The sequence below is a fragment of the Protomyctophum bolini genome (assembly GCF_963924005.1).
Source record: "Protomyctophum bolini genome assembly, chromosome: 17".
NCBI lineage: Eukaryota > Metazoa > Chordata > Actinopteri > Myctophiformes > Myctophidae > Protomyctophum > Protomyctophum bolini.
In genome coordinates, this window is record NC_137878.1 from 24050073 (window position 1) to 24065915 (window position 15843).

The 15843-nt window shown below is 44.0% G+C and overlaps 1 protein-coding gene across 1 annotated transcript in view; it reads left to right on the top strand.

The window, feature by feature from the left end:
- ash1l (ash1 (absent, small, or homeotic)-like) overlaps window positions 1-15843 on the top strand; it is a 64525-nt gene that overhangs the window by 29026 nt on the left and 19656 nt on the right. The window contains exons 5-14 of the mRNA XM_080786909.1: window positions 1165-2035; window positions 3301-3483; window positions 3881-3975; window positions 4673-4746; window positions 5127-5172; window positions 6317-6425; window positions 6792-6998; window positions 8112-8258; window positions 12419-12527; window positions 13342-13491. Of these exons, the coding sequence (XP_080643035.1) occupies window positions 1165-2035; window positions 3301-3483; window positions 3881-3975; window positions 4673-4746; window positions 5127-5172; window positions 6317-6425; window positions 6792-6998; window positions 8112-8258; window positions 12419-12527; window positions 13342-13491 (1991 nt within the window). The remainder of the gene's footprint in view (window positions 1-1164; window positions 2036-3300; window positions 3484-3880; window positions 3976-4672; window positions 4747-5126; window positions 5173-6316; window positions 6426-6791; window positions 6999-8111; window positions 8259-12418; window positions 12528-13341; window positions 13492-15843) is intronic.

Genomic DNA, 15843 nt, shown 5'->3' on the forward strand with positions numbered 1-15843 from the left:
TGATTTCGTCGACTAATACTGAGACGAAAAATGTTCGTCGACAACCTTTTTTTCACGGACGAAAACTACATAAAAAACAAATAAAAACTAAGCCATGATGACTAAAACTATGACTAAATCTACTGTGAATTTTGTCAACAAATATAAACTAGACTAAAATGTTAGGAAGGGACTAGTGGACAAGAGATCCAGTATAAGTAATTTTACACTTTGTGCATGCTGAAAATAGTCGATCTACAAGCTCACAACGCGTCGCGCTGCGACAACCGCGACAGCTATTTTCATCAATGCCCGCCAAAATATATTTTTGTTGACTAAATCAACTCTAGATTTAGTCGACTAAAATCTCTCTATTTAGTCGACTAAAACTAGACTAACACCAAAACATTCCAGGTGACTAAAATGTGACTAAATCTAAATGAAAACTATTCAAGAGACTATAATAAAATGTGCTGCCAAAAACAACACTGCGGGTGACAGTTGTTTGTGACATCAGACAACAGCTGAGCTTGAGGTACTGTAGTAGCATTTGAAAATTAAGTCACTCCACTAATCGATTAATCTAATTGACATCTAGCCAGACGATGGTCTGAGAGTGATACTGATATAATAAATCCTACTTTATCTGATGTAAATCCCTCCTTATCTTATCTCACTCCGAGCAGGTTGAAACAGATCACTCGAGGATGATTTACTCCTCTTGGCGGTTTATAACGTACTGATTTAATCAATATTGCACGAGGGGGGGTGGTTGAACGTCATTAACTTCTGCGTTGCTTTCGGAACTCGCCCTGCAGGCTCGTTCCTGCAGCATCGCAGGCGTGCATTAATGCCCACCCCCTTGAGTGTAATATTGCAATTATACAACAGTTACTCTTAAAACTAAGAGAATCGCTGAAAAAACATTTTCTTTTTAATGACAGATGTAATCACTACGACCACAAATGTCCCAAGAAACTAGCTAGCCTAGCCATCGAGTTTGCTGCGCTCTGGGAGAACAGAGCAGCTGAATTCTTGTTTTGATTAGGTGTGGAGTGGTGCTCGTTTGAACACCGGCTAGAAGATTGTTTCAACCAATCAGATTACTTCCTCGACACGACCTGCTGTATAAATGATGTTAACCGCTGTTCTCTCCGTCCGTCTTCATCTCTCCGTACAACACAGTGACCCCGGCGGGCGTTCAGACGCGAGGCATCACCCTCTCCACTCCCGAGGGAGGCCCAGAGGGCACCAACCTGCACCACCACCGACACCACCACCACCACCACCACCAGGCCCCTGCACTGTTCCACCCCCACCACATCTCCACCTCCTCCTCCACCTGCCTCACCCCCGGCGACCAGAACAACTGCTGCCTGGAGGCCTCCTCCCCGCTCCACCAACACTCCCACCGAGGCGGCACGCAGCAGCAGCCCCCTAAACACAGCCTGCACCACGTCAACAAGATCCTCCGCGCCAAGAAGCTGCAAAGGCAGGCGCGGACGGGGAACAACGTGGTGAAGAAGAGGGGGCCGGGGCGCCCCAGGAAGCATCCCTTGCCCTCGCCGCCTCCCTCGCCTCCACCTCCTCCGCTCCCCGCTGCCGCCGTCGCTGCTGCTGAAGTGGCCCTGCAGGCCAGACACCGGGACCGAGGGGGAGGAGGTGGAGGAGGAGGAGGTTTGGGCGGGGGCAGAGGGTGGGAGGGGGGGGACACGGTGACGGATGCCATCGAGTCTGTGGTGCAGGGCCAGCGCACCAACGTGCAGAAGAGGAAGCACTGGGAGGGAGACGAGGAGGAGGACGAGGAGGAGGACGAGGAGGATGACGGGGAGGCCGAGGAGACGGAGGAGCAGCTGGTGGACAGAGAGGAGACCCCCCTGGGCGGTCTGGCTCCGGTGAGGTCCAGGGAGGAGACCCCCCTGGGCGGTCTGACGGCGCCGGTGAGGTCCAGGGAGGAGACCCCCCTGGGCGGTCTGACGCCGGCGGTGAGGTCCAGGGCGTCTGGGGGCCCAGGGAGAGTCTGGATCACGCCGGACGAGCTGCAACAGTTCAGAGGGTGAGTCTTAAAAACCCATTTATAGGCCTGACTTCTAAAAAATAAATATCTTTTAAATCCTGACAGTTTTCTGAAATACCCTATGTTTCTGTATCAGTGGTGCTCATATATTTCATGTCAAGGACCCCAAAAATGATATGTAATTGGCCACTGACCCCCCCCATCTGAAAATATGTTGTACATAGATCTACAAGCTCATAGCGCGGCACTCTGTGCCGCGCTATGAGCTTGTAGATCTGCTGTAAAAAGTGTCAATAGCTCTCTTGAAATGGGTAATGTTCAAGCTACATACAGTACCATTAACCAAGCTAGCACGCCCACTTTGAATTGACCTATAGCTAACTAAGGCTCTCCCCAAACTGCTATGGTCCAATCACAGCTAAGCATAACATGGGTTAGACAAACCTCTCCACCAATAGTTTTCCTATATGATAAAACATTGTTTTAAAAAAGAAATGCCACGCACATATTTTTCCAGTGCGTACGGCAGGCTTTGTTGACAGATTTGGAAGAGATTTTGAAGGTCTGGTTCCAAAAATGAACCAGTATTTAATGTGTAAAATCCATGATATTTACATTGGAATGAATGAGCAAGGCTGGAAAGTGTCTAAGTGGTAGAGGGCGGGGCTTTGCTAAAGGTGAATTCACTGTTATGTGAGTCTCTCGACCTGTCAGTCTGCCTTATACCATAGCGTTGCTAAGGCGATTTCACACATCCAACCACAAACGTGTGTGTGGACTTTGCTGATAGAATAAGGGGGGAAGAACCGAGTGTAAAAATGAGCTGAAAGGGGGTTTTCAGTGTGACAGGTATAGTGACAGTGGGACTCTGTTTGAGCAAAAGCCGTCACAGCAAAGCGCTAATCTTAGAACTCAGTGTGATTGTATAAATAGGCAGTGGTGGAAAAAAGTACTCAATTGTTTTACTTAAGTAAAAGTACCAATACTGCAATTTAGAACTACTTCGTTACAAGTAAAAGTATGGAATTGAAAAGTACAAAAGTATAACAAAAATAGCAGATCTACAAGCTCACAATGCGAAATGTATAAGGTTGAAGTGGTTAATGTATGTTTTCTAATCTCCAAAGTAGTAACTAAAGTTTTCAAATAATTGCAGTGAAGTAAAAGTACTAGAAATTGGAAATACTCAAGTAAAGTACAAATACCTCAAAATTGTACTTAAGTAAAAGTACTTAGTTACTTTCCACCACTGTAAATAGGTTCATTTATCAAAGCAGAAACCTAGTCAACGGTTCTAATTATAGCTCGCTGGAAGGCAAGCCAGACGGCCACTCCTCCTCTCCGGAACGCCCCCCAGGCGCCGTCTCCAGGGAACAAGCTCCGCCCCCCACGACCATAACCGGCCAACGGGAGAAGAGACCGGCCAGACCTCCAAAGAAGAAGTTCCAGAAGGCGGGGCTTTACTCTGACGTGTACAAGACTGAAGAGTGAGTTTATAAAATAAAATACAAATATAAAAAGAAATGTTTACAATTCTTTTTTCTTTTATTTTTTTCGTCTTTACAAAAACAATTGGTACTATTTAACTACTCTTCGACGTTTGAGACTTTATCCCACATTGGATACAATTTTTGCATGATTGTATGTAATAGCAGAGCTCACAACGCGTCACAGTGCGACGCGTTGTGAGCTTGTAGATGACTACAATCTACAGTTGACTAAAACTAGACTAACACTAAAAACATTCCAGGTGACTAAAATATGACTAAAACTAAATGAGGTTTCATTCCAAAGACTACGGTGTACATATGACTAAACTAAAATAGAAACTTGCTGCCAAAAACAACACGTGCTCTGTTTGTTTCTCGTCCTACATGGCTGCAGTCCCCGCAGTCAGCTGCTGCAGCTAAAGAAGGAGAAGCTGGAGTACATACCTGGAGAACACGATTACGGGCTCTTCCCTGCTCCCATCCATGTCGGTGAGTCTTCATTCATTAATTTATGTATTGTAGGTTTATATATACCTGTAGCTGCATTAACAATATGACCATAATCTGCAGGGATGTGTGTGATCAGATCAGGAACATTAGAGTTTAGTTTTTAACCCATTTAGACCTGAGAACTGATTCTACAAATGTCTTCTAAATGTTTCTATGTCAGTGGTTCTCTAACATTTTCATGTCAAAGGACCTCCAGAAATTATATGTAATTGGGCGCCGACCCCCATCTGAAAATATGTTGTTTCAGGGACCGCCCGCCCCCCAGAAGCAACAATTTCAGTTAAAAACGTTCACTGATTTGCGCCACATTTTCGAGATTAAAAAAAAATAGCAGACCTACAAGCTCGTAGCGGCACTCGCTATAAGCTTGTAGATCTGCTGTTTTTCAATAGCTAAAGTTTTAAATAATACTTAAAACACCAAAAGGGGTTCCCGCCCAGAATGGGTTTTAACAGCAAGTGATCAGCCAACAATCGTATAATTGTAATTTTAAAAATTACAATTACAAAAATCTCCAAAGCCAATTTTATGCTAAATCGAAAAATAACTCTTAGATGGAGAGTTTGTCTTGGCGATGGAGGAGGAGGAAGAAAGCTCTGTTGTGTCCCCCAAGCATTCCTTTCTCACGCACCCCAATTATGTGGCATCCTGTCCCCCCCGACTCTGCTCTTTCCAGGGAAGTACCTGAGACAGAAGCGCATTGATTTCCAGTTGCCTTATGACATCCTGTGGCTGTGGAAACATGACCAGGTAGGTGATCAGTCTTCTTGTCCACTCCTTTTTTTTACGTGTTATTACTGTTTTTTCCACTCACTTGTGTGTGGGGTAAAAAGGAGGGGTCGTGTGAGGGCTATACAGACTCTACATTTGTCTCTTTCTCTTAAACTGTTCTCTGTGCTGACTGCACTGTGTGTGTGTGTGTGTGTGTGTGTGTGTGTGTGTGTGTGTGTGTGTGTGTGTGTGTGTGTGTGTGTGTGTGTGTGTGTGTGTGTGTGTGTGTGTGTGTGTGTGTGTGTGTGTGTGTGTGTGTGTGTGTGTGTGTGTGTGTGTGTGTGTGTGTGTGTGTGTGTGTGTGTGTGTGTGTGTGTGTGTGTGTGTGTGTGTGTGTGTGTGTGTGCGCGTGTTTTCAGCTTTACAAGAGGCCTGATGTCCCCCTGTATAAAAAGATCCGATCAAGTGAGTAGCCAGTAGGGCATTAAGCAACTAGTCGACTAGTAAATCCACTAGTCGACCTTGTTGGTACTGTTGACTAGTTGGAGGGGGGGGGGTCGGGGGTCTTCCCGATTTTGTAGGCCTCAAGAGCAGGTAGATTATAGTTATATTCAACAATGTACACAGTTTTTAAATGTACACATCTTTATCTAAAAAAAATATGTTTTTTTTTTAAATTTATTTAATTTAATAGGTAGTTAATCAACTAGTCGACTAGTAAACTAGGCAACTAGTCAACTAGTAAAAATTACTAGAAGTGAATGCCCTAGTAGCCAGTATTGCTCTCGTGTGTTCCACTCAGGGGCCATTAGCATTAGTTTTCAAAACTCTCCAGTTACGTTTGGCTCATCAATCAAATATGATTTGTGGGATGGAAAAATATTAGGGTCATTGTAATCTCAGTGCCCTTGAGCAAGTACAGTAACCTTAGAGCTGTAGCTGATCCTTGGGCACTGTTCATTGGCTGCAAATAGTTCTAGGATGGGTTAACCACTTAAGCCAGGGATGGGCAACTTTGACAATGGAGAGGGCCACTATATTTACCACACTCACTCCCATTGCATATTACTGCAAGCTCAAAACCTGTCGCAGTGTGACGCGTTTGAGCTTGTAGATCAGCTATATTTTCTATACTTTAATTGAAATCCTGAATAATCTTTTGCTATTTTTAATTGGAATCCTGAAAGTATATATACCGGTATATATATTTTTCAAATGCATTTATTTACAGTTATGTTAACTTTATGAACTAAATACAAATTGGACATAAAATATTTATTTGCCCACACTAGATCCAGTTAGACAAGAATTGACTTAACAAGAATGCTTTTATTGTTGAGGTGGTTGTAATTTTCTGTTAAAACCTATGGGACACTGGAATGTCTCTCACACCTGTTTTAATGGCTTAAATGAGCATTCAGTGATTTGGGTGATTTGGAAAACCACCCGGTGCTTCACGTAAAAATACATTAATTAAAACTAATTTGAAAACATTTTGAAGTCCCATTGGATGAGAGAATCAGTTGAATGCCTTAACAGTAAATGTGTTCTAAAAGCACATTGTCCACCTCTCTCTCTCTCTCTCTCTCTCTCTCTCTCTCTCTCGCAGATGTGTATGTGGACGTGAAGCCTCTTTCTGGTTATGAAACCACTACTTGTAACTGCAGACTTACTGAAGAACAGACTGACAAAGGCTGCCTCGATGACTGCCTTAACAGGTACATGCACGCACACACACTAACACTAACACACACACTAACACAATAACGCACATATGCACACACACAAATGCACACTCACATTCACCTGCACATCCACAAACACTCAACAAATTGAGTTGCTTTCCCCATGAGTGCTGGAAAATTAAGCAGCACTCTGGGGAACTGTCTTAACTTTATCATTATTCCTATGTTTTGTGTGTGTGTGTGTGTGTGTGTGTGTGTGCACGTGCGTGTGCGTGCATGCTTCCTTTTGTTAAAGGCGAATGTGAATGATGGCAGAATAGAGCAGATCATTCTTCAGAGCGGCCTCGCATTGCACTTCGACACTTTAACGTCATCCTGTCTTCATTCCGTGGTCCCCAGGATGAGCTTCGCAGAGTGCTCTCCCAGCACCTGCCCCTGCAGGGAGCAGTGTGACAACCAGCACATCCAGAGACACGACTGGGTCCAGTGTCTGGAGCGCTTCCGCGCCGAGGGGAAGGGCTGGGGCATCCGCACCAAGGAGTCGCTCCGCTCGGGGCAGTTCATCATCGAGTACCTGGGAGAGGTGGTCAGCGAGCACGAGTTCAGGTGAGACCGCCTGCACGGTGACGATGGTTTTAAATGTTTAAATCCTATATATTTCATTAACCGGTCCCCCAGGGTCTATACTTAGGCATTATTACACGAGTGGGGGTGGTTTAACGTCGTTAATGCACGCCTGTGATGCTGCAGGAACGAGCCTGCAGGGCGAGTTCCGAAAGCAACGCAGAAGTGAAGTACTTCAGTGATGCTTGCGGAACTCGACTTCGTCTCGTTCCTCACTGTCGTGGCAATAATCACGTTAAACCACACCCTCTCGTGTAATATTGCTTAATTATGACATAAGGGCTCATGTGTTCAAGGTGAATATATTGGGCATTAGTCATGTGGGTTGTGTATGTAACATTACAGTCTCCAAGTATGATAGATACTGATTGTTTTAATAAGCAACATAGATAATTCAGTCTATTCTATTTTTCAATGTAGTAATGGGAAACTAATTGACTAATTCATCTTTGTCTATTGTTTTTCCTGAGTGCATAAATCTGATTTAATGACATAAAACGTTGAGAGACATTGTTCAAGGAAATGTAGAGAGGAAATGGCAGACAATGTGTTAACACCCTGAGCACACAGGACGGAGTTCTCCACCCTATCAATTAGTAACGCCCAGCGCTCAAGACGGAGATTGATCAAAAATACGGAGATTATTGATATCAACACCGATCGCATCGCTCCACAGGCTGTTGCGCAACACTCAATGTTATTTTCCGGTGGGACGTCATCGAAAATGAGAGTCCGATCGAGGCCAGATCACTTAACATCATAACATAACTAGTCTGATCTGGCCCAGAATAAGCAATATTATTTCAACTGGTGAAGACCTCCTGGAAATGACGTGAAGATCATCCTCATTTGGGCTGTGATCTGGCCTAGTCCTGAACGTCCTCAATGTCACACGATGGTCATCGTGACGTCATTTGGCTTCCTGGGAAAGGTCTTTCTATCTGGCTCTCTTTATCAATGTATTTTCCTTCCCTTACATGATCTCTCTCTCTCTCTCTCTCTCTCTCTCTCTCTCTCTCTATCTCTCTCTCTCTCTCTCTGTATGTCTCCCTGTTCTCTCTCTCTCTGTATGTCTCCCTGTTCTCCTCCCATCAGGAGCCGAATGATGGAGCAGTACTTTGCCCATAGTGGGCAGTACTGTCTGAATCTGGACAGTGGCATGGTCATCGACAGCTACCGCATGGGCAACGAGGCGCGCTTCATCAACCACAGCTGTGAGCCCAACTGTGAAATGCAAAAGTGGTGGGTGTTACTCTTTGTTCTGCTTCCTCCACTACAGCCTCCTTTTTCCCCAGGCCTGAGAGCTTCACGCCATATGTTGTTTTGGACAGATAAACAAAATGTTGAGTCCCCTCATTAAACCCCAATTGAGTAGAAATTGTAAATCATTCTGTGGCGTTTGTTTTTGTTTTAAACTGAAGGGGGGGGGGGGGGTTCTTCTTACTGCATCAGAATACCTGTTGATCACAGAAACAAATACTAAAGGGCTCCATTTTCGTCACCGCTAAACCCCTTATCCCTAAACTTTTTTTTTAAAACTATTTTGCTAAACATTTTTGAATGGTTAAAATGGCCAGTCTACAAGCTCACAATGTATCAATGTAGATTGGCTAGTTGAACTATTCAAAAATGAAAAACTTTTTTCAAAATAGTAAAAAAAAAAGCCGGTGACGAAAATGGAGCCCTATATACCAGTGAAATTCACATCCTTTAATTTGTTGAATGAAAGTTAGACCAAAAGCATCATCCCATGTAGGAGATCTCTACTGTTTGGTCAACGTGTGACAAATAACATCTGATCCATGTCTAAATCAACCCGTAACATCATGCACGCTACACTGCCATCTCAAAAGACTTGGCTTCTTGTGCGCGTTTCTGTGCGTTAACGGGCCACTTCACCCCTTTTGCACCCAGATCTTATTTTAGTGATGTTTGGGAGACAAGAAACACAAGAAACACGTTTTTATGTGGGTAATGTGTGTTTTTAGAATTTTTTGTATTTCAAAGTGTCCATGTGCTCCCATGATGTCATGGACACTGGGCTCATTTCCTTCCTACAATTCCCATAATGCTTTGGTTCACTGCTCCTCCTTGTGGATAGGGGGGAGGGCTGTCTTATACTGAGACAACGGGTGAGTTCGGAAATGCACCCTGAACGCACTGGTGTGCTCTCTTGTCGTTCGTTTATTCAGTGCGTTGTCGTTGGAAAATCCAGTGCGCTGCGCACCGGGTGTGCCGAGTGCCCGCACTGAGCGACCCTACCCTGAAGCTGGGGTTGTCCAGTGTGAATGCGTCACAGCTGTGGTCGTTCGTAAATAAGGCACACTGAACGCACTCTGTGACGTCACCGCCCACTGGACACTAGGGCATTCACTTCTAGTCATTTTTACTAGTTGCCTAGTTGTTAAACTACTAAAAAAAATTACATTTAAAAACTTTGTACATTGGTGACTATAACTATAATGTACCTAATCGTGAGGATTTATTTTCCTTTCTTATCAACTAGTCAACTAGTACCAACAAGGTCGACTAGTGGATTTACTAGTCGACTAGTTGAATTGTCGACTAGTTGCTTAATGCCCTAATGGACACTTTGAAATACTGAAATATCTAAAAACACATATTACCCACATACAAAACCCCAGGAAAGTGTTTCTTGTCTCTCAAACATCATTAAAATAAGATCTGGTTGCAAAAGGGGTGAAGTGGCCCGTTAACGCTGCAGGTGTGACAAATGATCATAAATGAGCGCATTAACCTCCTCTCGTCATGTTTGCGGTCACGATGTGATCCAATCACCTTGGCTCCTTTCAGCCAGCGGACAAAGGTTTTAACGTCCACACAGTACAGGATAAACCAATTGAATGGTTTCTGGGCAGGGTCAGGATTCTAGCCATTGGCCAGGTTAAAAATCCTTCTTCAAAACAGAGACCCAGTTAACCCATTTTAGGTGGGAACCCCTTTCTGTGTTTTTAAGCATTATGTTATACTTTAGCAGATCTACAAGCTCATAGTGCGGCACCAAGTTCCGCACCACGAGCTTGTAGGTCTGCTATTTTTGTATTATTTTTTGTGAAAATGCGGCACAAATCTTTGAATATATATTCTTTCAGAGCAAACGTTTTTAACTCAAATCTTTGCTTCTGGGAGGGTCCCTGGAACTACATATTTTCATTTGGACGGTGGCCAAATACATATAATTCTGGGGGTCCTTGACATGAAATAGTTTGAGAACCACTGACACAGAAACATAGGGTTTTTCAGAAAACTGTTTTAGAAGACATTTGTAGAATCTGTTATCAGGTCGACATGGGTTAAGTAGGCGTCTCCACTGCCATGCAACAACAACAACAGCATCAACAACAAGACCTGCTTTGCTATTGTTTAGCCTTTGTGTAGGTGGACGGTTTGTCCGTTGTAGCTAGCACTGATGTTGCTAGCGTTTAACCCCCGAGGGGCTGAACACAGACAGCTAACGACCACAGAGACCAGTATACTCTGCCCTGCAGCATGTGCCAGCCTGCAATGTAGGACACGTGTGTGTGTGTGTGTGTGTGTGTGTGTCTCCACGCACCAAGTGGATGTAAGTGTGTGTTAAGTCTGTGTGCGCGCAAATGTTTTGTTTGTATGTGTGTGGGTGTGGGACAGATTGTGTGTAGCACACGTGTCAGACAACAGCCTGCTTTTCTGTTTATGATGATTGCCTGTGTGTGTGTGTGTGTGTGTGTGTGTGTGTGTGTGTGTGTGTGTGTGTGTGTGCGTGTGCGTGACATGCATGTGCCGGTGCGTGCGTGTGTGTGCGCGCACGTGCGTACACCAGAATGTGTTGCCCGAAATAAAATCCTGTACAAGGATGGAGGATTTTTGGGGCACAAAGCATGGCGAGTCATTCATCTTTGTCATAGAAGAGCGATTGCATGAAGCAAGGCCTCAGATACAGCTGTAGAGCGCTAGATGAGGTGCTGAAGCAGCACTTTGCACCTATAGAAGGAAATAAATTATATAAAAGACACCCGGGCAAATAGAATAATGTTCTTCTCTTCTGGGCAGAGGAGGGAGTGCTGCTTAAGTCTAACGGGAAGAGCAATGTGGTGACAGACTGACTGATGAAATCCTGCTGAACAAACGCCAAGGAAAACATGCAGCCCGGCCTCTTTATCCAATATGTTAAATCATGGCTGTAATCGTGGAATAAACAAACACCGGGAATGGAGATATATTAATGTATTGTATTGTTTTGTAGAAAAAAAACAAGCTACAGTAGTTAACCACTTAAGCCCTATGGATGGATGGTTGGATGGATGGATGATTTATTTTGACATTGAACACAATTATGTACAACGAAATTATCTTGATAGCATCGATCCAAAAAGAGCCATAGAACGCAATGCATAGATGTTGGTATAACAGCATGGGTACTAATAAATAAAAAAAGGATAAAATGTCAGGTCTGGGTAGGTGGGGTGTACTTACTGTACTATCACTTGGATTTAGAGTTCATTTTTGCACGAATTTGGCCCAGACCGACCCACCACAACCAGCACGCAGATAGACCGACCCACCACAACCAGCACGCAGATAGCAGAAACTCTACCGCCCGCTCCGTCGAGGCACACACAAACAAACAAGCCCTAATACCACCACTTTTACAGAACAGCATAAATGATACAAATCAACATACAACTACACAACTCTTTCCTCTCACAAGAATGATGATGGCAAAAGGATTCAAGATAGAAGAATTTGTCACTCACTTTGCCTGCCTGTCTATTCCTTTATGTTTTCTGTTCTTGTTAATGGTTTCTCCCTCTCTATCTCATCTCTACAGTATCTCTCTTATCTCGTCTCTTTCGTTCTCTCTATCTCCGTCTCGCTCTCTGCATCTTTCTGTGGCTCGGGCTCGGTGTTGTTTTTGGCAGCAAATTTCTATTTTAGTTTTAGTCATAGTCTTTGGAATAAAACTTTTAGTCACATTTTAGTCATCATGAATGTTTTAGTGTTAGTCTAGTTTTAGACTAAATCTACAGTTGATTTAGTCGAACAAAATGTGTTTTGGCGGGCCTTGATGCCGTCGTAATGACTTTTTTTTCCAATTGTTGGAAATAGCCGATCTACAAGCCCACACTGTGATCTTGTAGATTTTCTGCATGCAACCAAGTGTAAAATGACTTATACTGCATCTCTTGTCCACTAGTCCCTGCCTAACATTTTAGTCTAGTTTTTATTTGTTGACAAAATCGTATATTTAGTCATAGTTTTAGTCAAAACTGCTTAAGTTGGGCCGTGCGTCTCTGATGACTTATGTGTGTCTGTGGTCTGTCTGTCTGTCTGTCTGTCTGTCTGTCTGTCTGTCTGTCTGTCTGTCTGTCTGTGTGTCTGTGTGTCTGTGTGTCTGTCTCCAGGTCCGTGAACGGTGTGTATAGAATCGGTCTGTTTGCCCTGAAGGACATGAACAGCAGCACTGAGCTCACCTACGACTACAACTTCCATTCCTTCAACACAGAGGAACAGGTGAGGCTGTACTCTCAGATAACACACACACACACACACACACACACACACACTGTGGGCCAGTAACCAGGATCTTCAGATTACTCTAATCTGATTCTTTTCAAACAATCCTGGTTAACTTCAAGCTTGCCATTATTTTTTTTACCTGAATAAAATTTTGACGTAACACTTCCAGATACACTTACTCTTCCTGTTCTGTTCTTTGACTATATAGAAGTGTCTATTTGTACGTCTCTAAAGGTTTTGATGAATTGAACAAGGTGGACCCTCTTGTAAACAAGTGTAATGCTTAATTGAGTTGTCCACTCACAGTTAAGTCTTTGTATTGAGTTTGTGCTTGAAATGTACTGTAATTCTGCAAACTGTTAAAGATGGAGAGCCACGATTTTTTCCACCCTAAAACATGATCATCAGGTATTTTTATAATATAAGGAGGAAGAACCTTTTCCAAAAAGTGTACAGTATTTGTTAAAATCATGCTTATATGTGGACACGCCCACCAGTTCATTAAGTATGCCTGGTTTGCCTTGTGGGTGGTGATGGGTGGTGATCCACCTGAACTGAAGCCGCACCCACAGCTGTAGTTGTATGATAAAGGAGGAGTGGTTAGGGGAGGGGCTGATATTGTCATGTCACAATATTACTGTTTATTTCATTGGCCCGTTTGACTGTCAAGGGTTCAGCCTCCAGGAATACACCATTGCACAAAAAAAACGACTCCAGGGTGTCTAATGAAGTACTGTCACCTCATAGACACAGAAAAATACGAATATTGTGGCACTCCATCTTTAATAAATATTTCTACTATATACAGCAAGTGTGTCAGTGCGGCTCAGAAGGCTGTCGAGGAATCATTGGCGGGAAGAGCCAGCGAATCAACGGCCTGCCGGGCAAACCGGGCGGGACTCGGCGACTCGGCCGTCTGAAGGAGAAGCGCAAGTCCAAACACCAGCTCAAAAAACGAGTGAGTGACCAGTGTTGTTTTAGTCTATTTTAGTTTATGGTCATAGTCTTTGGAATGAAACTTCATTTAGTTTTAGTCACATTTTAGTCACCCGGAATTTTTCAGTTTTAGTCGACTAAATATCTTGAGATTTTAGTCGACTAAAATGTATTTTGTCGGGCCTTGATGCCGTCGTAATGGCAGATTTTACACTTGCTGAAAATAGCTGATCTACAAGCTCACAACTCGCTGCGACGCGCTGTGAGCTTGTATATCAGCTTTTTTCAGCATGCAGTGTAAAATGACTTATGGATCTCTTGTCCATGAGTGCCTTCCTAACATTTTAGTGTAGTTTTTATTTATTGACGAAATTGTCAATATATTTAGTCTTAGTTTTAGTCATTGTAGCTTAGTTTTCATTTAGTTTCCATTTAGTTTTTGTCAGTGAAAAAAGGTAGTCGACGAACATTTTTCGTCTTAGTTTTAGTCGACGAAAACAACACTGTGAGCGACACAGAACCACTGCCAGAGTAAGATAGTGTTGGAAACTTGGAAAGGAGCCAGCTTAGGTGGTTCGGGGCATCTGGTTAGGATGCCTCTCGGGCGTCTCCCTAGGGAGGTCCTCGAGGCACGTCCCACTGGGAGGAGACCCCCGGGGCAGACCAATTAAGGCGCAGTTGGAGGAAACACATCGACTCACTGGCCTTGGAACACCTCGGGATCCCCCCAGGAGGAAGTCACTAATGTTGCTCTGGAAGAGAGGGAAAGTCTGGAGCTGTTGCCCCCGCGACCCGACTAGGGATAAGCGGTTGAAGATGGAAGGATGGATGGATGGAATTACTGGTCAGAAAATAGCTTTAACAGTTTGAAGGGAAAAAACACTCGCAGATTGAACAGAGAGAAAACTGAAACCATGATATTTTGTTGAAGTTAACACATGGAAACCCACTTGTAAGTTGTTAGTCATCCTTGTCCGCTTGAAAAATAAATCAGTTGCTCTATTCCAAAATAGCGACCAATCAGTCACTAATGACCCTCATTTGTTGAAAGGCAGACTGTGGTTTTTGTCAGTGACCGACTGGTTTAGAAAAATGAGCCAAGTCCTTTTTTGGCTTTGTTGAAACTCAGGTGCATTGTGTAAGTAGGGCATCCGTGTTCCTTTGTCTCGGAGGAACTCTTATTGGGGCACAAGGGTTTCTAAAAATGTGACACGAAGAACTTAAAGGGCCATGCTGCTTAATTTTAGCTTTGAAATATGATATTGTAGTTAAGGACGGAGGACATCAGCGTGTACAGCCACCAGTCCGTGATGTTATACTGTATGTGCGTGCGCACGTGCGCGCGCGAGTGTGTGTGTAGGCCTATATATAACCAGTAAGCTGAGATCATTCTAAACATTACTGTGGAACCTTTGGTATTGTCTTGAAAAAAATCAGACACGTCTGAAGTGAGTGGTACTGTACTGTACTGTACTGTACTGTACTGTACTGTACTGTACAAGCCCTCCCCCCTGGCCTGTCTGTGTCTGTGTGTTAGGCTGTGCAACAGTGACACTTGGTGGTGAACAAACGCTATTTTCATGCTCGGACACAGCCAGGGACAGACACAAGGACAAACCCAGGGATAGACCCATGGACACAGGGACAGACCCAGGGACACAAGGACAAACCCAGGGATAGACCCAGGGACAGACCCAGGGACAGACCCAGGGACACAGGGACAGACCCAGGGACAGTGACACAGGGACAGACCCAGGGACACAGGGACAAACCCAGGGACAGACCCAGGGACACAGGGACAGACCCAGGGACACAGGGACAGGGACAGACCCAGGGACACAGGGACAGACCCAGGGACACAGGGACAGGGACAGACCCAGGAACCCAGGGACAAACCCAGGGACAGACCCAGGGACACAGGGACAGACACAGCTCGTAGCGCGGCACCGAGGTCTGCTATTTTTTTTTAATCGTGAAAATTTTGTGCAAATCTCTGAATATATATTCTTTCAGAGTGAACGTTTTTAACTCAAATCTTTTCTTCTGGAGGGTTCCTGGAACAACATATTTTCAGATGGGGGTCGGCGGCAAAATACATATAATTCTGGCGCTCCTTGACATAGAAAAGGATGAGCACCACTGACATAGAAACATTGTTTTTTCTGAAAGCTGTCAGAATTTAGAAGGCATTTGTAGAATCGTCTTCAGGTCTAAATGGCTTAACGTTACTTTTATTTTTATTTTATTTCATTGTAGTTACCAACTGTTTTCTGTTGGTGCTGCCTGTGATGGAAAGAACTGATCTTCAAGCCAGTCTTGTTTTTAGCAGCAAATTTAGATTTTAGTTTTAGTCATTAGTCTCTTGAATAGTTTT